The sequence below is a fragment of the Somniosus microcephalus genome, chromosome 7 (assembly GCF_052327205.1).
Source record: "Somniosus microcephalus isolate GS21.2 chromosome 7, FLI_Smic_1.0, whole genome shotgun sequence".
Classification (NCBI taxonomy): domain Eukaryota; kingdom Metazoa; phylum Chordata; class Chondrichthyes; order Squaliformes; family Somniosidae; genus Somniosus; species Somniosus microcephalus.
This window is the reverse complement of record NC_140993.1, coordinates 268646929-268670712: the sequence shown is the minus strand read 5'-3', so window position 1 is coordinate 268670712 and position 23784 is coordinate 268646929. Positions and strand designations below refer to the sequence as shown.

Sequence of the window (23784 nt, the reverse complement as noted above, 5' to 3'; positions counted from 1 at the left end):
CAGGAGGTCTCGCGGCGGTGACGCGCGTCACGCGGAGCAGCCGTTAGATTTTGAATCATTTTGAAGACTCGAGTGTAACGGTCGGCTGATGGCGCGCGCGGGCTCGAGCTCGGTGATGGCGGCGCTGTGGCGGCTCCTGCCGTTGCTCTGGTGCTGCCGCCTCCTCCTCCTCGCCCCCGCCTTGGCCGTCTCCCCACCCTCCCTGCAGCCCAAGCCGTGCCAGGCCCCCCAACAGTGGGAAGGCCGGGCCGTCGTGTACGACCACCACACGGGCCGCAACAGCAGGGTGCTGATCTCGTACGACGGGCAGAACCGGCGCGTCCGGGTCCTGGAGGAGCGGAAGGGCCACATCCCCTGCAAAAAGTAGGTGTTCACTGCGCTCCGCAGCCGCCGGCCGGCTTCGTGCTTTTATTTCGCTGGCCCGGTGTCGGGTCTAGTCGGTGAACCAGCACTCCTCGGAAAGCCCAGAGCGGGCCAGGGCCACCCCACCAACCCGGCGGCTCTCTGGACAAGGGGCCGGCTCACTTTACACACAGTGACAGCAAGTATACAGCACAGAAATAGGCCATTCGGCCCAGCTGCTCCATGCTGGTGTTTGTGCTCCACTCCAGCCTCCTCCCACCCCTCTTCACCTCACCCTATCAGCATATCCTTCTATTCATTCCTCTCTCAGGTGTTTATCTGGCTTCCCCTTGAATGCATCAATGCTATTCACCTCGATCACTCCCTGTGGTATCGAGTTCCCCATTCTCGCCACTCTCTGGGTCAAGAAGTTTCTCCCTAATTCCCTATTAGATTTATTACACATCTCTCTCCCCACTCCACACTCAAGGTCGTATTATCATTACAGACCAGGAAGGTCCAATGGCTCCATCCTCCCAGAGCAACCCTACAGTCCTCTCATTGCAGCATCCAATTGTTTCTTAAATGATTCTTGGTGTTTTTTGCCCCCACTGAGCCATTCCACATACTGATCGCTGTACTGTGTGTGAAGGAAAATGACCAGATATCAGCCCTAAAATGGCTATTAGATTGATCCTATGTCCTCTTGTCCTATTCTCTCAGTTTAATTTAAAGCAATATTCTGCATTTACCATATCCATTTCCTTAACAATCTTATATACCTCTATAAGATCACCTCACAGAATCCTCCTCTTCAGCCTGAAAACCCCAAGTTTCTCCAGTCTTTCCTCATTTCATTCCATAGAATTAGGTGTGTGACCTTCCCTTTCACCTAGTTTATTTTGACATTGGAGAGAACTTGGGAACAACAAAATGGATCTCCCTTGCAAGATCTGAGGGCTGGCCTGATGCGTGCATACATGGTGTGTAGAGGATGTTTCTTTGGTGAATGACCATACAGTAGGTACATTTTTCCTACATGTTGCATACCCCCATGCAATGCTGAGGGCTACTAAAGTTTTGGGACAATAATGTACTCTTAAGAAGCAATAGAAATTCTAGATCTACCATTGATCTCTCAAACAGGATCTTCTCCCTGATTAACTCTACACAATAATGACTTGAGAATATCTGGCTAATGCTCCAGGTTACTGCCAGACAGTGTTTGAGTGCATGCTTCCAAGTAGGATTCATAGATCAGGTTGACTGGCCTTTGACAGTAGCAACAGGATTTCCACCAGTGAGGTTTAGCTATGGAGTATGCATTCCTCAAGCTATAAGGCTGTTCAGATTTTTAGGATGGACTTCCCAATGAGTTTAGTACCATAAACAACAAATAATTCTACCAATGACTGCACTGAATAAGTTCGATGTATGTGGCTAAAACCTTATGGGGATCTATACAATGGAGAGAACACTCTGGGAGGAGGATAAAAGAACAGAAATACAATTTCTTTAATGTAGAAATAGAGGGAAAACCTTTAGTGATGTATGTATCTGTTTTCCCAGATCTCTGTTCCTCTATCCCATTTAGCTTCTTAAAATAGGCTGGGGTTGTTTTCTTTGGAACAGAGGAGGCTGAGTGGAGACCTAATTGAGGTGTATAAAATTATGAGGGGCCTAGGTAGAGTGGATAGGAAGGACCTATTTCCCTTAGCAGCTGCTTATCGTGTCCACGGACAGTCTATACATAGCCCAGCCAGAACTGGACACATTTTTGCGCCTTGTTGTTGAATTCAGCAAGATCTGCAACAGTGCAGGGTTCCTCTAACGATGGGCATTGCAGGAGATGTTGCATAGTCTGTGCCTCAGTTCCACATTCACAAGTTGTCGGGCTGGTTGAATATCCCCATTTGCTTAGTGACACCTTTGAGCAACCTACACCGGTCCTAAGTCTGTTAAGGCACTTCCAGGTTGCCCAGTTGCCCTTAGCTCCTGGGGGAAGGCTTTCATCAAGTAAAATTTCCATCGCTGGGGGTTGTTCAAGACTGGCGAGCCGGTCTTTCCACAAGGCGATGCGGGCTTCAGATGAGGTTGATTGTAATGGAACAACACTGTTCATGAAGCTCTTTCTTGACTTTAGGCGGCTGGGTGTAGGTGTATGACAATGCAGAGGGGGTCTCTCATCTGATGTTTGACGGAGTCGCTCTTTCTTGCTGGTTACCGTTCTTATATCAGGGGGAGCGATACCCGCCAGGATATATAGGCTGTTGGTGTTTGTTGGTTTTAAGCAACCTGTGATAAATCGGCAGCTTGCATTCAGAACGGCATCCATCTTCTTGGCATGAGTAGACCGTTCCCATGCAGGGCAGGCGTATTCAGCAGTGGAATAGCAAAGAGCAAGTGCACTGGTTTGCAATGTTTTCGGGCTTGTTCCCCATCTTGTGTTAGTGAGCTTATTCAGGATGTTGTTTCGTACGCTCACTTTTGCCTTTGTCTTCTCGATGTGGTTCTTGAAGGTGAGGCATCGGTCAAGGGTGACTCCTAAGTAGATAGGGTGCTCGCAATGCGTCAGTGTTGCTCCACACCAGGTTACTTTCAGCTGGCGTTTGGCTTCACGGTTTCTGAGGTGGAATGCACAAACTTGCGTCTTTGATGGGTTTGCGCGAAGGTGGTTTTCTTCATAGTAGGATTTTAGTCCCTCCAAGGCCTCAGAAAGCGTTTTCTCCACGGTGTTAAAATCAGTGCTTTGGGCAATGACACATAAGTCATCAGCATATATAAAACGGCGTGTGACACCGTCTATCGGTTGGTCATTCGTGTAGATGTTGTACAGCAGCGGTGCAAGCACGCTTCCCTGAGGAAGACCATTCTTCTGAATACGCCACCTGCTGCGCTTCCCACCTAGTTCAACATAGAACCGGCGATTCTGAAGCATGCTTTCCAACAGCTCTGTTCAGTGAATCTCTTTTGTCATCTCTAGAATCTTGCAGAGGAGATGTCTGTGGTTCACTGTATCGCCTGCTGCTGACAGGTCTACAGAAACAGCACCTGTTGCCATCCCTTGCTCAAAACCATCTTTGATGTGTTGTGTGAGGTTGAGCAGTTGGCTTGTTGTTGATTTTGCCGGAGCGGAAACCTGCTTGCTCTGGAATGATCTTCTCATCTACAGTTGGCGCTATCCTATTGAGTATCAGGCGTTCAAACAGCTTATAGGTGTGGCAAAGCAGTGAAATTGGCTGAAAACTCTTAGGATCTGAGGGATCTTTTCCAGGCTTTAATAGTGCTGTTACATGTGCCTTCTGCCAGATATTAGGTAGCTTGTGTGTTGCCAGACAGTGGTTGAACAATTGTAGGAGCCACTTCTTTGCTTTCTGTCCAAAATGCTTTATCTGCTCCGTTGCTATGTTGTCAAGACCAATTGCTTTCCCGTGTTTTAGACTAGATATACCAGTTTCCAGCTCTTCCATGGTGAATGGTCTGGTGAAGCCAGGATCATCACTGTACTTCTTCCTATCTAGTTGTGCTCTTGGTTGTTTCTTGTTGATTTTTCCATTTAGGAGCAACTGGTGTGCAACTTGGTTAGCAGACACATTTGGATGTTGGGCAGCTTTCTTGGGATCACCTCCAAGTTTTCGTATAAGAGACCATGCCTTCTTGCTGTTTTTTGTAAGATCTGTTGTCTCTATCAAGGTGTTCCAGGTGTTTTGATGTTCTTGAGATACTTAACATCACCCTCTCACCGGTAGATATTGTTTCCTCTGAGAAGGGGTCAGATTCAAACATTGAGACATACTCCCAGTAGAGTTCAGCATTTTCCTTGGTGAGACCAGGGATGTAGTGTACTCTGCAACCTCGGGGGATCTTCTTTCTAGCTGTTTTTTGGACAGCTTTTGCAAAGAGGTTGTAGTGCTCAGGTAGTAGTTTAATGCGTTTAACCTTGCGATCAAGTGCTCGTGTAAAACCGTTCCAATCGGCCTCCTTAAAGTTGAAGCGCCTTTTGAATGGTACGACGGTTGGTAACACTGCTGCATTTACCTGGATGCCAATAGGACGGTGTTGTGTCTGTGGTATTGGGTCTGTGACAAGCTTCTTGCAGAGGCCAGCGATGATGTTGCTGGCAATGGCAAGATCTGGATTATATCTACACTTCCAGCGGGCACTGTGGAAGGAGGCTGGCAATTTAGGATCGTGGATGAGACTAAGCTGGTTAGCGTCCATCCATTCTTCGACTGCTTCTCCATCGTTGTTAGTCTCCTTGTACCCCCATTGGGTACTGTGGCTATTAAAGTCTCCAATGATGATCTGTGGTTTATTGTGCAGGTTGGGTACAGGGTTAGAGAAGCTGAAATCTGTGCCAGGTGGCTTGTACACTGAGGTCACTACTACTTTGCTCAGCTCTACGGTTAGAATTTCGATGTTGTCCTCCTCTGTTTTAGAAGTGGCTTCTACAACTGAACCAGCTCTAACAAATACAGCTGAAGGGTCAATAACCAGGGGGCATAGATTTAAAGTAATTGGTAGGAGGTTTAGAGGGGATTTGAGGAGAGATTTTTTCACTGAGGGTGGTGGGGGTCTGGAACTCACTGCCTGAAAGGGTGGTAGAGGCAGAAACCCTCATCACATTTAAAAAGTACTTGGATATGCACTTGAAGTGCCGTAACCTACAAGGCTACGGACCAAGTGCTGGGAGGTGGGATTCGGGTGGATAGCTCTTTGTCGGTCGGCACGAACAAGATGGGCCGAATGGCCTCCTCCTGTGCCATTAATTCCTATGATTCCAAATTCCAAGGAATAAGTGACCTATTTCTCCGACCAAAATGAAGCACCTCACACTTCACTATTGAATTTCATTTTATGTCTACTTTGCAAGCCAGTTTATGTTTTCCTGTATTTTGGTGTAGTTCTCCATCTTGTTAGCTAACCTCTTTTCGCCGAACAACCCCCCCCCCCCCCCCAAATTAAAAAAATTCGGTGTTATCTGTTAATTTCAACACCATACCTCTAATTCCTGATTCCAAATCATTTATGTATATGGTGAGCGACATTGGTGCCAGCATGGATCCCTGCAGGACACCAACTCCTACTTTCTGCCAGCCGATAAACTTCCCTTAACTCCTATTTTCTGTTTTATAGCCATCTTTCAATCCATTCTGCTATCTGACCCCTGACTCTGCACACCCTGACCTTTGTAATGAATCTCTTATGTGGCACCTTTATTGAAGGCCTTCTGAAAGTCCATGCATACCACATCCACTACATCACCTTTGTCGACTCTTATTGAATTCTTTGGCAGAAGTCCCAAAGTTTGGTTAAACATGACCTTCCTATTAGAAATTCATGCTGACTTTTTTTTTACCACCACTGAGTTTAAGCTAACTGGCCTCTCGTTCCTTAGATTATTTGTATCTCCCTTTATGAAGATAGGAATTACATTTGCTGTTCACCAATCCTCTAGCACTATTTCTTTTCCTATTGAATTTTTATATAAGGATAATAGTGCCTCTGCTATTGCCTCCTGTTGGTGCACTCCATCTAGACTCAGGCTTTCGTCCTCCCTAAGTTTGTCTACTATCTCCTTTCTTTCTATCTGTTATAATATCCTTCTTTATCCACTGTTGTCATTTCCACTTTGTTAGCCTTTTCAGCGAAAACTGAGGCAAATGATCTATTCGGTGTTCCTGCCGTTTTCAGCATCATACATAGTACCTATTTAGTATCCCTTCCATTTCAGTATCATGTTAGCCTACCTATATCTGGCACACTTTTACAAATCTTTGTCACAATTTGCCATACTCCTAATTTAGTGTTGTCAACAAATTTCAGTATTATTCCCTCAATTTCCAAGTCTAGACCATTTATGTAAATAAAAGAAATGCAAACACAGACCTCCTTTGGAATACAATTTGTCACATCTAAATTGAACTACCCACCTGGAAAAATAGCTAACAGGGCATAAAAATAAAATGCAAAAAAGTAAATTTACTGATACCCATTTCAGAAAGTCCAGTGTAAATTGTTGCCAGTCAGGTGTTAAAGGTATCAGACAAGCCCACTAATTGTTGAAATAATTGTATCAAGTTAAGATGGTACATGATTTCTGTGCCTGAAGCTGGTTTCAACCATTTATGTACCGTGACTGAATTGAAGATATCCATGCCACACTAGGTCTTAGACAATGAAATTTAATAGATTTTCAATTGCATAGCAAATTCTAAGTTTCAATTTTTTTCTAACCCCATAAAAACTAAGTAACCTATTGTTAAATTTCTAAAAAAAAAGTCATCATTTGAAAGTGTTGATCCTATTTCTTCACAGTATCCTGAAGCTGTACAAAATGCCTTAAGTTAATGCATCAGGCACTAGTTAATTTGCAAAATCTGCATAAGTTTACCAATAAAATATGAAAGTAATGCCTCTTTGTTATCAGCTGAAATTAATTGCCTGTGTGGGAAGAACAAAATGCTTCTGCATTCCGTTCTGTTTATGAACCCATGCCCCTACACTTAAATAAAGCACTACATGATATTTGAACTGACCACAGGTTACAAGACAATCCACTCGGGTTTCACCCATTAATCTTATCCATCTGTTTTTCCACCCGTCTTTGTTTAGTCTGTGTTTTTCATATTTAGAATTCTCTTGTCCATCTGTCTCATACCTCCACATCCTTCCGACAGTTCAAGACTAGCTTCTGTAACCCTAGAACCTAACTGAATGCCCAGATATTCTTGATAGAAAATAGATTCGAATAAAATTAATTTAGGTTTTATAGTAATTCTTTCTATAGCAAAATTTCACCGTACTAGTTTAACATATATGTGTATTGTCTTTCTTTTGCAATGAAACCTAAACACATTAGGCAGATCAAATACAAATAGGCCACCAGATTTTTATCCCTTTCTGCAATGAAACTCTGATAAAATTACAAAATAGTGACCTAGAAATTGCTGGAAAAATAATGGCGGGTTCACGGGCCCCGCTATTATTAGTGCGTTTAAAAAATAAAAAAAAAACAGCAATTTGTGGCGAGGAAGAGCTATGCCGTGAGTTGTGAACCTCTTTAAAAATTGCTGGACAATTTGCGCTGCTCTGCCGTTAGCTTCGCAAAAACAGGAGCTCACCGTCAACCTATCGAGAAATTGCTGGGTTAGCGCTGTTAAAACAAATAAATCTCACCACAGACATTTAGGGCTGGCATTTCATGCCATAAAGACCCTGTTAATGACATGATCTATGGTCCTGACATGAAACTCAACCTTGGAGGCCCAGAAAGGGAAAAATTAAACTGGCGTCTCACTCCTGCAGGTAGTTCCTAGAGGCTTTTTGAATTTTAATTTTTAATTTTTTTTCTTACTTTTCCCTTTTACTCTCTCAATCTAATCTTTCTTTCCCTCTCTTTATTTTGCTTCCTGTATCTAATTTGACTTTAATTCACTTTATTTCCTTCTCCATTTGCTCTGTTTCTTTCTCTGGTTAAAGAGATAGACTATTGAGCATGACGTTCATGAGCTCCCAGATGCCCCGTTGAAATTCCCACGCCATTATCAATTCGCATTTGCAGCAATTTGTGGCGTAAAAGTAGGATCTGAAGGATTAGGAAAAAATTCACTGCGGTCGCCTCGAGGGGTACCACTCCGGCAATTTCTGCGCCATTGTACATCTCTAGAATGAAGTTGCAGTAAAGGTGAAGGAAATCACAAAAATTGGAACAAACCTTTTCCTAGGTGAACCAATTGGTTTGTTGTATAGTTAGAGATGGAATACCATAGCTTGTTTAAACATAGGAGCATACGTAGGCCATTCAGCCCCTCGCCTGCTTCGCCATTCAGTTAAATCATGGATGATCCGCAGCTCAACTCTCTTTTCCCACCTTTGCTCCATATCCCTTGATACCCTTACCTAACAAAAATCTATCTCTCTCTTGAAAGCTTCCATTGTCCAAGCATCCGCAGCCTTTCGGGGGGGAAGAGTTCAAAATTTCTACAACCTTTTGTGTGGAAAAATTGCTTCCTGATTTTGCTCTTGAATGATCTAGTTCTAATTTTAAGATTATATCCCCTTGTTCTGGATTCCCTCACCAGAGGAAATAGTTTCTCCGAATCTACCCTATCAAATCCTTTTAACATTTTAAAGACCTTGATCAGATCACCCAGCAACTTGATTGAGTTTTTTTGATGAGGGCAATGCGGTTGATGTGGTGTACATGGATTTCCAAAAGGCGTTTGACAAAGTGCCACATAATAGGCACTTTGTCGAAAACATTGCCAGCAAAGTTGAAGCCCATGGAATAAAAGGGACAGTGGCAGCATGGATAAGGAATTGGCTAAGTGACAGGAAACAGAGAGACTGGAGGAAGGTATACAGTGGAGTTCCCCAGGTGTCGGTTCTAGGACCACTGCTTTCCTTGATATATATTACTGACTTGGTTGTGGGTGTACAGGGCACCATTTCAAAATTTGCAGATGACGCAAAACTTGAAAGTATAGTGAACAGTGAGGAAGTTAGTGATAGACTTCAAGAGGACATAGACAGGCTGGCGGAATGGGCGGACACTTGGCAGATGAAATCTAATGCAGAAAAATGCAAAGTTTTACATTTTGGTAGAAAGAATAAGGAGAGGAAATATAAACTAAAGAGTACAATCCTAAAGGGGGTGCATGAACAGAGAGACCTAAGGGTATATGTGCACAAATCGTTGAAGGTGACAAGGCAGGTTGAGAAAGCAGTTAAAAAAGCTTATGGGATCCTGGGCTTCATGAATAGAGGTATAGAGTACAAAAGCATTTATGATGAACCTGTATAAAACACTGGTTCGGCCTCAACTGGAGTATTGTGTCCAATTCTGGGCACCGCACTTTAGGAAGAATGTGAAGGCCTTAGTAGGGTGCAGAAAAGATTCACGAGAATGATTCCAGGGGCGAGGGACTTCAGTTACGTGGAGAAGCTGGGGTTGTTCTCCTTGGAGCAGAGAAGATTGAGAGGAGATTTGTTAGAGATGTTCAAAATCATGAGGGGTCTGGACAGAGTAGATAGAGAGAAACTGTTCCCATTGGCAGAGGGGTCGAGAATCAGAGGACACAGATTTAAGGTAATTGGCAAAAGAACCAAAGGTGACTTAAGAAAAAACTTTTACTCAGCGAGTGGTTAGAATCTGGAATGCACTACCTGAAAGGGTGGTGGAGGCAGACTCGATCACGGCTTTCAAAAGGGAGTTGGATAAGCACCTGAAAGAAAAAAAAGTTGCAGGGCTACGGAGAAAGGGCAGGGGAGTGTGGGACTAGCTGAGGTGCTCTTGCAGAGAGCCGGCACAGGCTTGACAGGCCAAATGGCCTTTTCCCTTGCTGTAACCATTCTATGATTCGCCCCCTCAATCTCCTATACTCAAGGGAATACATGCCAAGTTTATGCAACCTGTCCTTGTAATTTAACCCTCTAAGCCCAGGTATCATTCTGGTGAATCTGCGCTGTACCCCCTCCAAGGCTAATACATCCTTCCTGAGGTGCAGTGCGTAAAACTGAATGCAGTGCTCCAGATAGAGTCTGATCAAGGCTCTATACAACTGGAACATAACTTCCTCTTCTTTGTATTCCAGCCCCCTTAAGATAAATGTCAACATTCCATTAGCCTTTTTTGATTGCTTTTTGTACCTATCTATTGGATTTTAATGATTTGTGTACCTGAACTCCCAAATCTCTTTCCCCACCCCCAACAGCTCCTAGTTTCTCACCATTTAGAAAATATTCCGATGTATCTTAAATCCAAAGTGGATGACCTCACGCTTGCCCACATTGAACTCTATTTGCCGTAGTTTTACTGCCTCACTTAATTTATGTCCCTTTGTAACTTCCTGGTCCCATCTGCGCTACTTGCTGTCCCTCCTAACTTAGTGTAATCTACAAATTTGGACATACAACTCTCTAGTTATTAATAAATATGGTTGAAAGTTAAGGCTCCAGAATAGATCTCTGAGAAACACCACTTGTCACATCCCGCCAATCAAGTCCCTACCCTTTATCTCCACTCTCTGTCTCCTACCTCCCAAGTCAAAAGGCTACCTCCAATTCTCATTGTTGCTAATAATCTCAAGTGAAACCTTATCAACTGGCGTCTGGAAGTCTATCCATAGACAGTCCCTCACCTACCTTATTAAATTCAACTAGATTAGTCAGATATGACTTGCCACAAAGCCTTGTTGGCTCTCTCTGATCAGCTCATATTTGTTCAAGTTCTCAGGAATTCTTCCAAATAACAGATTCTAGTACCCTCCCCACAACTGGCGTTAAATTGACAGGTCTGTAGTTATCTGGTTTCTCTCTTCCACCCTTCTTAAATAATGGAGTGGCATTAACAAATTTCCAATCTAAAAGCAAAATTCCCAAATAAAGGGAGCTTTAAAAGATTATGACTAAAGCTTCTGCAACTCCCTAACTTACATTTAATATCCTGAGGTGGAACCCATCAGGTCCTGGAGATTTATCTATTTTAAGCCCCATTATTTTCTCCATTACCATTTTGTTACTTATATTGAATCAAATAAGTTTCCCCCCCTGAATTATTTTTAGTTTCCTTTTTATCACTGGTATTTTATCCTCTTCCTCTACTGTGAAAATGAATACAAAGTACTTGTTTTAATAAATCTGCCATTATCTTGTCTTACAGTATCACCTGGGCCTGTCTTTAATGGCACACATCTCCCTTAGCCACTCTCTAGCTCTTAATATATTGATTAAAACTTTTACTATAAGCCTTTATATTACTTGCAAGTAATTTTTCATATTCCCTTTTTGCAGCTCTTAATATTTTTTGTCCTTTTGTTGCTTTCCATATTTCTCCTAGTCTGCGAGATTACCACTTTTCTTGGCATTTGTGTAAGCTATTTCCTTTAGTTTTACAAGCAGTATTGAGACCCTGAGGCCATTTTTCTTCCTCCTAACTTCCTATGTGAACCAGTTTCTAGGGCATTAGAATGAGCAAATTGGAGTGGAGCCCCATAACAAAGAGTCTGCTCCCTTTGCAGAGGCATCCCTGGCATGTCTGGGAAGTTCCTACCTGAAACAGATGGGAGCATACAAATGTTATATTGCTGATGTGGGAGTGATGACATACATCTAGTTATTTTCTGGGGTTTCTGTCCAACAATTGTCACAGAAGAGAAGTGGCCAGAGAAAGTGGGCATTAGAGGTTGCTGGCTCATCCCTTCGGATCAAAGGTTCTGAAAACGGCTTGCCAGCATTTTCTTTGAACTTGCAATAAGGTAATTTTAAAATTTATTTAGGCCAGCAAAGAAAAGCCCGACTGGAGGCCCACTGGCTGTTGCTCTGTCAGGTCTGGGATGGGCAGAAGCTGAGAATTGGCCAGAGAGCTATTCTGTTGGCTCTCTAGCACTTCCAGGATTTTCCACCAGAATTGACCGCAGCTGTATTCAAGTTAGGTGATAATGACAGAACAGCATAATTTGATGTATTATTCATTATTACCATCATCATAAAACCAGACGAGGGAATGCAAGTATGTTATTGGCGCCCACCATTGCTACTGTGGGCAGGAGGAAATGTAATATTTAAATCAATCAATTACACCCCTGGAACCCTAAGGACCCTTGTTTTCAGCTGCCCAAGAAGCTGCTGGCTCTGCATCAGTGGTTTTCCTCCACCTGCCCAACATGGGCTTCCTGGTGTTGGTGAGAATCCTGCTGGGTGCGTGCTGAAATCATTCAAGTGAGGCTGATCCCAAAAAATTCACTGGGTTCAGCACTGTGACAAACAGATGGTAGATTCTGCCAATGCAGAAAAACCTGTCTAAACTCTGTACAGTATTAAAGAGATGGGTCAATGTCAGTCCTCTTCAGTGATGAATACGGCTGGAGAAGCAGCAAAGATTTGCTAGACCTTAAGCAAAGTCTCCATGTTTTTGCCAGGAACTCGAGCAGATGCAGCTGTACTTCAGCATTGGGGTCTATTCTGTGGATCTCTCCCACATGCTGTCTTGAGTTGTGTTCTTTGTACTCGGATGTAGAAATAGAGTTAACCATTACTGAATGAGAGTTGCTGGAGGATGCATTGTGTGGGGGATATGTGACTTGCCCATCTGTGGCATATGTCATTTCTACCAATCTTTCTGTGTCCACAGCTACCAGGGTCAAATTCATATGATGTTTATCCTTGCCCTAATATCCTCTTATGCAGCTAAATTTCAAAATACAAGCACTTTTTAATCTTGATTTACATATTTAGCCTTTGTACTGCACTAAAGCAGCTCCAGGCTGGTATTCATACCTTTTGGTACTTGGTGGCAGAGCAACCCAGTGCAAAAAGACCCAAGAGACACCTTTTCTAGCTTTCAATATCTACTCCTTTCATAGTGTGATTTCTAGTACCTTTGCATAGCCTCTGGTGTGAGCCACATATGTCATGTTGCTGTGTGCTGGAGAGCACCTTCTATTTACTCCAGCACCAGGCAAGTAGGTACATTAATGTTGACGTGGACAGTGTTTACAACATTGTGCCAAGGTGATTTTCAAGTATAAACAATACTGTAGTAAAGGATATGCTCACTTAAATAATTTCTTGCATTGTTTTTGTATTATCTGGAGGCACTGACTTGGATGCAGCAATATAGCTTTTTAGGATGATTCTGATAAGATTCATCTCGATCATGGTTGCAAATGATTATAAATCAGATTACCTACCACAGGGAGATATCACAAATTTCATAACCAAGATTTATTTATACATTGTAGACAACAAAGTTTATAATGCATGTTGTTTTAAATTTGCATCAGTGTGATTAATTTTTTTACTACATTATTGGGCAGTCAGTATTAGAAGCCATTCTGGATTATTTTGAGTTGGGGGAGGCCACTTATAGAAGGGCAATGATTAAAAATATCCTTTTTGTTTCCTACCTGTTGGTTAAAGACCCTGGACTGATTCACATCAAAGACAAACACTACACCTATTTTTGTCACGTTTTTAGCAGCATGGGGTAATCTAAAAATGCAGTGACCTTTTTCCTTTGCAGTGGAAAACTTTCAACAGTGACAATGTTATATTTTTGTACCAATATTATTTTCAGTCTTGCCCTTCTTGATACTGTTTTGTAACTTGTCCTTGAAAGAAAAGAAATAAAAATCATTGTCCATGTCAGTCACAAAGGATCACTGAAAGCTTATTTGAAGAAAAACTTTCATGCTGAAATAGGCAAGTATGCCTGGCGGAGGTTTGACGTCTACATGATTGTAGCAACATCTTGTTTTTAGAGACTTTTGTGCCTAATGGCTGAAAATATCTAGCCTGGGGTAGAGTCATTAATTTTCCTAGAAGCTTCATATCAAACAACAACTTAATTTATATAGCTCCTTTAATGTAGGAAAATGTCCCAAGGTGCTTAATAGGAACATAATCAAACAAAAACAGACACCAAACCAAAGGAGGTGGTATTAAGCATGTTGACTAAAAGCTTGGTCAAAGAGGTAGGTTTTAAGGAGGGTCTTAAAGGAGATGGGAGAGCTTGGGGTCTAGATGGCTGAAGGCATGGGTGCCATTAGTAGGGCGAAGGGAGTGGGTGATGCATTAGAGGCCAGAGTTGGAACACTGAGTGCTTGGAGGGTTGTAGGGCTGGGGAAGGTTACAGTGATGGAGAGAGGCACGGCCATGGAGGGATTTGAACACAAGGATGGGAATTTGAAAATCGAGGCGTTGGTGAACCAGGGACCAATGTAGGTCAGCGAGCACAGGGGTGATGGGTGAATGGGACTTGGTGCGGGTTGGAATACGAGCAGCAGAGCTTTGGATGAGCTCAAGTTTATGGAGGGTGGAAGGTGGGAGACTGGCCAGGAGAGCATTGGAATAGTCGAGTCTGGAGGTAACAAAAGCATGGGTGAGGGTTTCAGCAGTGGATGGGCTGAGGCAAGGTCAAAGACAGCCGATGTTAGAGTTAGAAGTAGGTGGTATTTATGACGGAGAGATTATGGAGCAGAAGCTCAGTTCAGGGTCAAATAAGATGCCGAGGTTGCAAACAGTCTGGTTCAGCCTGAGACAGTGGACGGGGAGGGGGATGGAATTGGTGGCGAGGGAACGGCGCTTGTGGCGGCAGCTAAAGGCAGTGGCTTTGGTCTTCCTAATGTTTAACTGGCGGAAATTACAACTCAACCAGGACTGAATGTCAGACAGGCAGGCTGACAACAGAGGCAGTGGAGGGATCGAGAGGTGTCATCAGAGTAGAATCATAGAATCTTATATAAATGGTGCTACTGTATATAAATGCAAGTTCTTTCTTTCTTTACTCCGTTACATTCTATTCTTTTTTGTTCCTTCTAGATTTTATGAATACATTTATCTGTTTAAAAATCCAGTTGTTTTCAAGATTGAGCAAGTGACAAAGCAGTGCTCCAAACTACCTCTCATTCAGCCATGGGACCCATATGATATTCCTGACAACTCCACCTATGAAGATCAATACAACATCGGTGGGCCAGGAGACCAGATTGAGGTCCAAGAATGGTCAGACAGAAAACCTGCTCGTAAATGTAAGTAGCATGCTATTTGTACAATTGCAATAAAGTGTTATGGCTCAATCTGTTTGAGACACTAGAAATATAAAAGTTATGTTCTGGATTTCTTTGTGAGCTGCAATGCAACCTTGTATCACCTAGCAGGCACATATTGAATTGGCTTGACACAGTATCATTGTCTGATGCATCCCCCATGGGGATGCTGTTATCAGTCTCATCACTGTTAGAAAATTCTAAAAATATCAAGATAATATTTATACAGGAAACTTTGGTTTATCCGGATGTTGTATGTCCGGAATACTCGATCTAATGGCAAAAATCAGGTGCCGTTTTCTGTAAGTTTTTTTCGATCTCGTTCTTTTTCTTTCCCCAGTCAGCCACTGCAAGGTCTGTAGCTATAGCAACAGCTTCAGCTAGAGATGCTTGCAACTGCAGCCGCCTCTTTAGAAGCTGTTGCTAAGCAACAGTGTTTGTTGTCAGATACGGAGATGAAAACCTCCGTATGCTTCAACATTAACTTTGTATGTCCGGCAGTTTTGATAGATCGGCAACACGCCGGTCCTGTCGGTGCCGGATATCTCAAAGTTTCCTGTACCCCATTGAAGTCAAAGGGTTTTCCGAAAGTAAGCACATATCACCAAATTCTAATAAATACATCATCGCATGTAAAGAGGGGGAAAAAAGTGGATAGTTATAATCTGAAACTTTTGAGAGTAGACATTGATATCTTGAAAAGCCTTATAAATAGCCTGTATGTTTCTGTTGAATGGGTTATTGACGGCTGCAATAATATCTTACTTAACCTTTCAAATTTTAGAAATTTTGACTGATAATGACTTGAAATGAGACTTGTTTTTACATCACATATATTCAAGCCACGAGATCATATAATGTTTTGTGTAAATGTCGAGTGTAGCAGTCATTTCAAATTCAGTTTATACTATCTTGTGTACATACAGCAGAATCTTTCAGTAACAAATGCCAATCACTTTGAATTATAATCACACTTGAAGTCTTTTTCAGTCTCAAGACTGAATTATGAGCCCACAAATTTCTTATTTTAATGTAAAATGATCAATGTCTAAAATAGAGGTAATTTAAGTAAGATTTTCACAGTTAACTATAGTAACTTATTGTTGCACTGTGTGTATAAATTATATAGTATGTGGACTATTAAAATTAATTGGGGGTATCTCTTGCACATTCAATAGAGATTAAGGAATAGCTGGGACTGTGCTATTAAGGCAATTAAACCATAAGTTTTGCAGCCTTTGACATACTCACAAACATTGCTTGTTTGCATTGTATTATTTTGCAAAGTTTTGTTTACCCATCAAGCTTTTTATCACTGCCATTAAGGTTGACGATTATTGCAGTGTGGTGCTAGATCACAGGACACGTAAATGGGACAACAAATAAACAAGCAATATCTGGGAGTATTTCCAAGGCATAGCACTCTCTCATGGGCTGAGAAATTCGACGCATCCAAAATGGGTGCAAAGTTGGCGGAGTGATGGCTCAAAATGTTAGTGAAGAAATAGAACTTTTAAAATAATACAAGCTTAAGTTTTCCAAGTTAGCCTAAATGATCAGTATAAATGCTTTGCTCCAGTCAGTGTCTCTTTTTCATATCTACAGATCTATATGACCTTTTCAGAAATTAAGGTTTAAAAAAAACAGAATGTTTCAGATGTCCAGTAGTGTTGATATTTACTTGTTTCCCTCCAGTACAATCCTTGGCACTAGAAAGTCAAATAGTTTCATGGAATTCTCTTTGATGGTAAAAGTTTACAGATCGGAATGTAACTGCTGCATAGTCTGTACACATGTACATGGACTGAAGCATCCAAAATATAAATGAGAAGACTAGACCTTCATTTTATTATAATGTTCTGAAGTAGATTTTCTATTTCTGGATATCCTTTCTATCTCCCTGCTGCTACGAGATGTCCTGAAAAAACAAGTGCACTAGAAGATAATTTGAATCAGCATGCAATCAAAATGTTTTCCATTTAGCTGTTGGCAAGAGGCTAGAGACATGTCAAAGTTTGTTCAAAACTGATTTGGCTTTTAAACCTTGTACTTGGCTGCAAAAACATCCAACCCTTTGTGTAAATACCCAAAACGACACAAAACTATTTTGATTTTCTTCTTACAGATGATAATTCACATTAATATTATGAAAATAATATTCACATTTATTCTACTTTATCTGAGATTTTGAGTGATTTTAAGAACTTTAACCAGACCTTTTGCTCATTAAGAGATTGGGAGTAAAATTCTGCAGCTGTGGAAGGAAGTTTGTTTAGGATTTACAGTGTTGGGAATTGGGACTCCCTAAGGAGGAATTCCTAATTTTAGAGTGAACGTTGAAATTAGAAATGGTTCTATTTCAAACAATATTTTTAGTCTATAAAAAAATTTGCTAACATAATGTTGTATGGTAAGATGCATTTTATGACTAGCCTCTAGCACTGTACCTCCTAGGAATTGAATAGTTGCCAAACCACACTGGGGTTGAACTGGCAGGAGGTCTGCTGATGTAGTGGTTAAGGTGCTTGCTTCAAATGTCTTCAGCCATATTCCCAAGTAGTTGCTAGAAATCCACTTGTTTCCCATTGCATCAGTTGATTAATTTTTTCTCAATTGCAGGGAATATGGTGAATGTTTTGATGTGATGGCAGTAGCTGGCTAATTATTTAACAGAACCCTAGAAGCAATGTGGTGTAAGGCGATCTCCTTTAGAAATTGGGGGGGAAGTAAATCAGTGTAGAAACCACAGAAAAAATATGTCGGCATTTATGTCTAGTTGACATTATTTTCCTCCTTGTAAATTATAGATTAGAATAATTCAAAACAGTCCTAAAATCCACATAAATGCCCAGTGCAGAATCCCACCCCACCAAAGTTTCGACACCATTGCAGAGGAAAATCTGCACTTCATCTCCAGAGAATATAACCCAAGCTTATGCAGTCTCTCATCACAATGCATGCAAAGTAATCACTCATATCCAAAGTCAGTACTCTTCTGGTGCAGCAATTAAACCATATTTGGGTTGGCAGCAGACGTGTCTCCTACCTGTTCTCAATATATCTTCAGTGCTAATGTTCTGGAACCATCCTCCTATCACTAGCTCATTCTCGCATTGCAAGTAACTATCTAATAATTTTACCCATTAATAATTTCTAAATTTGCCAATGACGCCAAACTTGGGGTTGTGGCAAACAGTGAGGATGATACCAATCGACTGCAACAGGTCATAAAAAGGCTAGCCGAATGGGCAGACAAGTGGCAGATGGAATTTAATGCAGAGAAGTGTGAGGTGATGCATTTTGGCAGAAGGAACAGGGAGAGGCAATATACACTTAATGGCACAGTTTTAAAGAGTGTGCAGGGACAGAGGGACCTGGGAGTTAATGTGCATAGGCCCCTGAAGGTGGTGGGACATATTGAGAGAGTGGTTAGCAAAGCATATGGGATCTTGGGTTTCATAAATAGAGGTATTGAGTACAAAAGTAGAGAAGTTATGCTGAACCTTTATAAAGCACTGGTTAGGCCACAACTGGAGTATTGCGTCCAGTTCTGGTCACCACACTTTAGGAAGGATGTGAAGGCTCTTGAGAGGGTGCAGAGGAGATTTACCAGAATGGTTCCGGGGATGGGGGATCTTAGCTACAAGGACAGGTTGGAGAAGCTGGATTTGTTTTCATTAGAGCAAAGGAGATTGAGGGGTGATTTGATAGAGGTGTACAAGATTATGACAGGTTTGGATAGGCTAGACGGGGAAAGGCTGTGCCCACTAGTTGATGGTACAAGGACTAGGGGACACGGATTTAAGGTTTTGGCCAAGAGATATAGAGGGGACGTAAGGAAAAACTTTTTTACGCAGCGAGTGGTGAGGACCTGGAACTCGCTGCCGACGGAAGTGTTGGAAGCGGACACACTCGATGTTTTCAAGGGGAGACTGGATAGGCACTTGAGGGAAATAAACTTTCAGGGCTACGGGGATAGAGCGGGGGAATGGGACTGACTGGATTGCTCTACAGAGAGCCGACATGGACTCGATGGGCCGAATGGCCTCCTTCTGTGCCGTTACGACTATGACTCTAAAGCAAAACACAGAAGTGTTTGGTACTGAGGTGTCACACTTATACTGAATCTTCAGCATCAGCTGGTATCAATGCTTCTTGTTAAAGATTGAGTCTAAGGTCTATTCTGACCCTTCGAATTTAAGTATGTACCTTGGAATGACTGAAGTCAGACGCTCACAGCATCAGGTGATGTTGAACATGCTTATTATATTTGTGGACAGCTTATAGTTCCATTTAGTTTGCATGTGTGTCTGGGAAAACTCCTCTGTTTTCTTATCCTCTGAAGTGTGTGTCACCATTGCTCAGTTTTGTCTCTTAATCCCATTTCAGTGTTTGTGCTCATAATCTAGGCTGACACTCCCGTATAGTACTCTCTCTCATTGTCTGTTTGCAACCAGGGCAATATCCTAATCTTTGCTATGCCTATGTAACCTGAATTTCCTTTGTGTTCTTTACATGTGCATTTTGGCTGCTACTCTGGACCCGAGTCCATTACTTCTATCCCCCTTTTTTTCTCTTCACCCTTCTTTGGCCATTCCTGTATCCTAGCTTTCCTGCCACTCTGGCGTGTCACCTTTCATCTCTTCCCTCTCGGGTACTTTGTCCCCCAAAATCCCTACCCCCAACCCTTCACTATTCCTCTACCTTCCTACTCTCCTGTCTCCATCCCAGGCTTGAATCACTTCTGGATAAGCCCACAACTTCCCTCTGTGCCTCTCCGCATTCTCAAGGGTCTATCAAGGCATTTGTTGCTGGCTCCTTACGAGCAGCAACCCCAACTGCCCCATCCTCTCTCTCCAACCTTCCAACCTAGCATGCCCGCTTATGGCTAATTTCACCACTCGCCCTTCCCACCGCTCACCCCTTGGACTCTGCCAATGGATCAGCAATCATTGCCCCTCTCCACATCTTCCTCCAGAATGTCCGTTCACTTGTAAACAAGGCCCTTGTCATCTGTGACCTTATTGTGGAGGATTGCATGGCCTCGATGGAACCTTGTCTCACAGATGATGACACCATGTCCCTTACTAAAGTCTCTCTGCCTGGCCAGTACTACTGCACCCCCCCCCCCCCCCCCCAAAACTGTGGCCCTTATCAGCAAATCTCAACTTGTTCTCTTCCCCCTACTCCTGGCACCTTCTCCTTTCAGCACCTTACCTACATCAACGTACTTCCACCAGCAGAGCATGGCTCAAATACTTTACCTAACACTTTTTAGGAGTTCCAAACTACCATTACTGAAACAATGCTAAATTACATCCTGTATTTTAATCATTTATAATTTCATGATAGATTGATGTGTTATCCTCCAGTTTAATTTTGCGATGGGCAAATTAAGTAGCCTTTACATATCCTGGGAATATATTTATTTTTATATTTCTGCTTTTTTCACAGTCGAAACATGGGTTGGAGTTTACACAGTTAAGGATTGCTATCCAGTGCAAGAAACTTACACCAAGAGCTACAACGTAACGACCTCCACACGCTTTTTTGATCTGCAGCTAGGGATCAGTGACCCATCTGTGTTCACCCCACCCAACACCTGCCAGGCAGCCAGCCCAGAAGAGATGAGCGATGACTGCTGACTATAGGTATTGGCTTAGGGAACACAACCATCATTTATCAAGTGCTCCTGTCACTAACAACCCCTTCCTTAAAAACCGTCAGTTGTCACGTTCTTTTGGCTGCTGACATGTAAGGGAACTGTCAGTTCACCTCTATGGGAGTTGGAGTTCCCCTGTATACAAATAACTCTGCTGATTGATGTGTTGTTTCCAAGAAAAAAATTGAAGTTTCTGCTTGCAGCTTCCGCAGTTTGTGTGTAACCATGCCTTAGAGCTGGGCTTGTATGTGTGTATAAAACCTACCTGTTAATTATCTGCCGTATATTAACAGAACTGCTGCAAACTTATACACGTTATTAAATCTAGTTGTAGTTGTCTGTTATCCTTTTAATTTCTTGGGCAATAATGAAACCCAAATAAAGCAACAGGCTACAGTCCTATCTAGTTATTCATGGATGAATAAATATCAATACATAATGCTTGAGGCTTTATTATAGCATTTAGGTGCATTACAAGTGCTATTTTCACATATTTAAAAAAGTTAAAGCTTTTGAAAGTCATGGTACATAAATATTACTGGAAGGGTAAATATTGCACTGCATTCAAGCAACAATATCATCTGTTGCCTAAAGGTTCAAATCTTTAATGAAATCTCTTTGGCCCTTTTTCTGCTTGTAAGGGAACACATATTAATTGTTACAAAAGCAAAATACTGCAGATGCTGGAAATCTGAAATAAAAAGAGAGAATGCTGGAAATACTCAGGTCAGGCAGCATCTGTGGAGAGAGAAACAGAGTTAACGTTTCAGTTCTGACGAAGGGTCATTGACCTGAAACATTAACTCTGTTTCTCTCTGCACAGATGCTGTCTGACCTGCTGAGTATTTCCAGCATTTTCTGTTTTTATTACATACTAATTGTCTTTTTTTTCAATGTAACAATCTTACTCTTGCAGCCTGGGTGCTGTGCAGTTAACTATTAAAGGAGAAGAGTTTAAACTTGGGCATCCTGAATGGAAGTCCACTGTGCCTCCAGAGGTACTGGGCTGTTCAACTATCTGCTTTGTTCCCCTAAATACTGTCCAGCCTCCCACCCTTCCGAAAATAGTGATGGGTTTATTGCTTTGAAGCGGTGCTTTAATGAACTGCATGGAAGAACTATTGATTCTAACTGCATCTTTTAAGAGGATAATTCTCATAATGATGCATTAGTTTGAGAGTTGAGTTGTGCATCAGTAGGTTCTTGCCATCTTTAATATGGTGCAGTGTATTTGTTGGTGATTTTATGTAATAGCCATAACCTAAAAAATAAAAAGTTTTCCTGAACACCATGACTGGTTTCTCTGTGCAGACACTTTTTACTTGTACTTAGTGTGTAAGAAAATGTTTATGTAATTATATTTGAAATAATTTACACATTAAAATAATGAGTATATTCCATCTCTCAGCAGGCAGTTTTCATTCTTTGCTTGGCATGAATGGATGCAGGAAGTTCTCTAAACGGTCATGTCTCTTCATCCAGTAAGTTATAGAAAAAAACCATAGGGGTGAAGAAATCTTTAGATGAGTAGTAATGTGACTGCCAGCCTACCACCAAGAGGAAGCTGGCCATTTTGGTGGTTGAGGTGTTTTGGTTGTAATACCACTGCATTTTCTGATGAGGGAGTAATACAATGGTGGTGAGTTGCTACTCATGAGCCAAATATACCAACTGAGCTGTGTATTAGGGGTGGCCTCATTTACTTGAGCAGATCCTCCATTTGTTGATTTCTGAAAGCATGACTTCACATGTACTATAAGTCCATTTGGACTGTTACAAGAGGAAGCAGTACAATATCATCAGACAGTTCCACAGTGTTTCAGAGTGGGGAGAAGTGACTGATACAGTTTGGGGGTTTTTCCAAACACTTGTGCTCATACTAGACTTCAGCTTCCATAAACAGACTGAGGCCACTATGAATTGAAACCTGGGTTTATTTAGCAATGTGCATTGGTTAGATTGCTTGGGTTTAATAATTACCCTCTAGTAGATTTTCTATAATTAATGTTATGTGGGATTCCCATCGTGTTCTATGTCATCTTTGAAGGAGAAAAATAACGTCACCAGACCAAATATGCACATGCTAACACTACTTGGGTCAAATTTATTTACAGGTGAGTAACATACAGAAGCAAGAAGAGACAAGATACTAAAGGGAATACAGTAGCCAGTTGCACAACATGCAGCAGCAGCTTGCATTTATATAGAGCCTTTAATTTAGAAAAATGTCCTAAGGTGCTTCACAGAGGCATAATCAGACAAAAATGGAGGCTGAACCAAAGAAGGAGTGACCAAAAACTTGGTCAGAAAGATGGGTTTTAAGGAGGGTCAAAGGAGAAAAGGCAGGTTGGAGGGGTTTAGGTTAGGAAGAAATTCCAGAAACGGCTGAAGACACAGCCACCAATGGTGGGGTGAAGAGAAAGAGGAATGCACAAGAGGTCAGAGTCCGAGGAATGGAGAGTTCTTGGTCAGGCGCGGGGGACTTGTAAGGCTGGAGGAGATTAGAGATGGCCATGGAGGAATTTGAAACCAGAATGAGAATTTTAAATTGGGAGTCAATGTAGGTCAACAAGGACGGGTGATGGGGACTTGATGCAGGATAGGACGCGAGCTGTCGAGCTTTGGGTGAGTTGGATTTTACAAAGTATGGAGGATGGGAGGCTGACCAGGAGAGCATTGGAATAGTTGAGTTTGAAGCTGACAAAGGCATGGATGAGAGTTTCAGCAGCACAAGGGCTGAGCTGCGTGATCACAGAAATCACAGAAACCTCACAGTGCAGATAGAGGCCATTTCGGCCCATCAAGCCTGCACCGACCCGTATCCCACCCGATCCCCGTAACCCCTGCACCAACACATATCCCACCCTATCCCAATAACCCCACGTATTTAATCCCCCTAACACTAAGGGTCAATTTTTATCATAGCCAATCATCCTAACCCGCACATCTTTGGACTGTGGGAGGAAACCGGAGCACCCGGAGAAAACCCACGCAAACACGGGGAGAATGTGCAAACTCCACACAGACAGTCACCCAAGGCCAGATTCGAACCCGGGTCTCTGGCGCTGTGAGGCAACAGTGCTAACCACTATGCCACCGTGTTAGTGGTAGAAGTAGGCGATCTTTGTGTTGGAGAGGTTATGGGGTTGGAAGCTCTGTTCAGGCTTGAATAGGATGCTGAAGTTGCAAACCGTATGGTTCAACCTGAAACGGCGGATGGAATCTGTGGCA

The 23784-nt window shown here is 42.3% G+C and overlaps 1 protein-coding gene across 1 annotated transcript; it reads left to right on the top strand.

The window, feature by feature from the left end:
- Nucleotides 1-3: 3 nt before the first annotated feature.
- Nucleotides 4-21839, top strand: epdr1 (ependymin related 1). Its single transcript, XM_085993765.1, has 3 exons — nt 4-363; nt 14665-14873; nt 20346-21839. Exons 1-3 carry the CDS (start codon nt 89-91, stop codon nt 20534-20536), a joined length of 675 nt encoding a protein of 224 aa, XP_085849891.1. The 5' UTR covers nt 4-88; the 3' UTR covers nt 20537-21839.
- Nucleotides 21840-23784: the final 1945 nt, after the last annotated feature.

Bases quoted from the DNA above. Each gene is read 5' to 3' on its own strand.
- epdr1 (XM_085993765.1), top strand. From the start codon at position 89: ATGGCGCGCGCGGGCTCGAGCTCGGTGATGGCGGCGCTGTGGCGGCTC. The intron at 364-14,664 runs GTAGGTGTTCAC...TGTTCCTTCTAG, and splicing joins GGCCACATCCCCTGCAAAAA to ATTTTATGAATACATTTATC. The intron at 14,874-20,345 runs GTAAGTAGCATG...CTTTTTTCACAG, and splicing joins CAGAAAACCTGCTCGTAAAT to TCGAAACATGGGTTGGAGTT.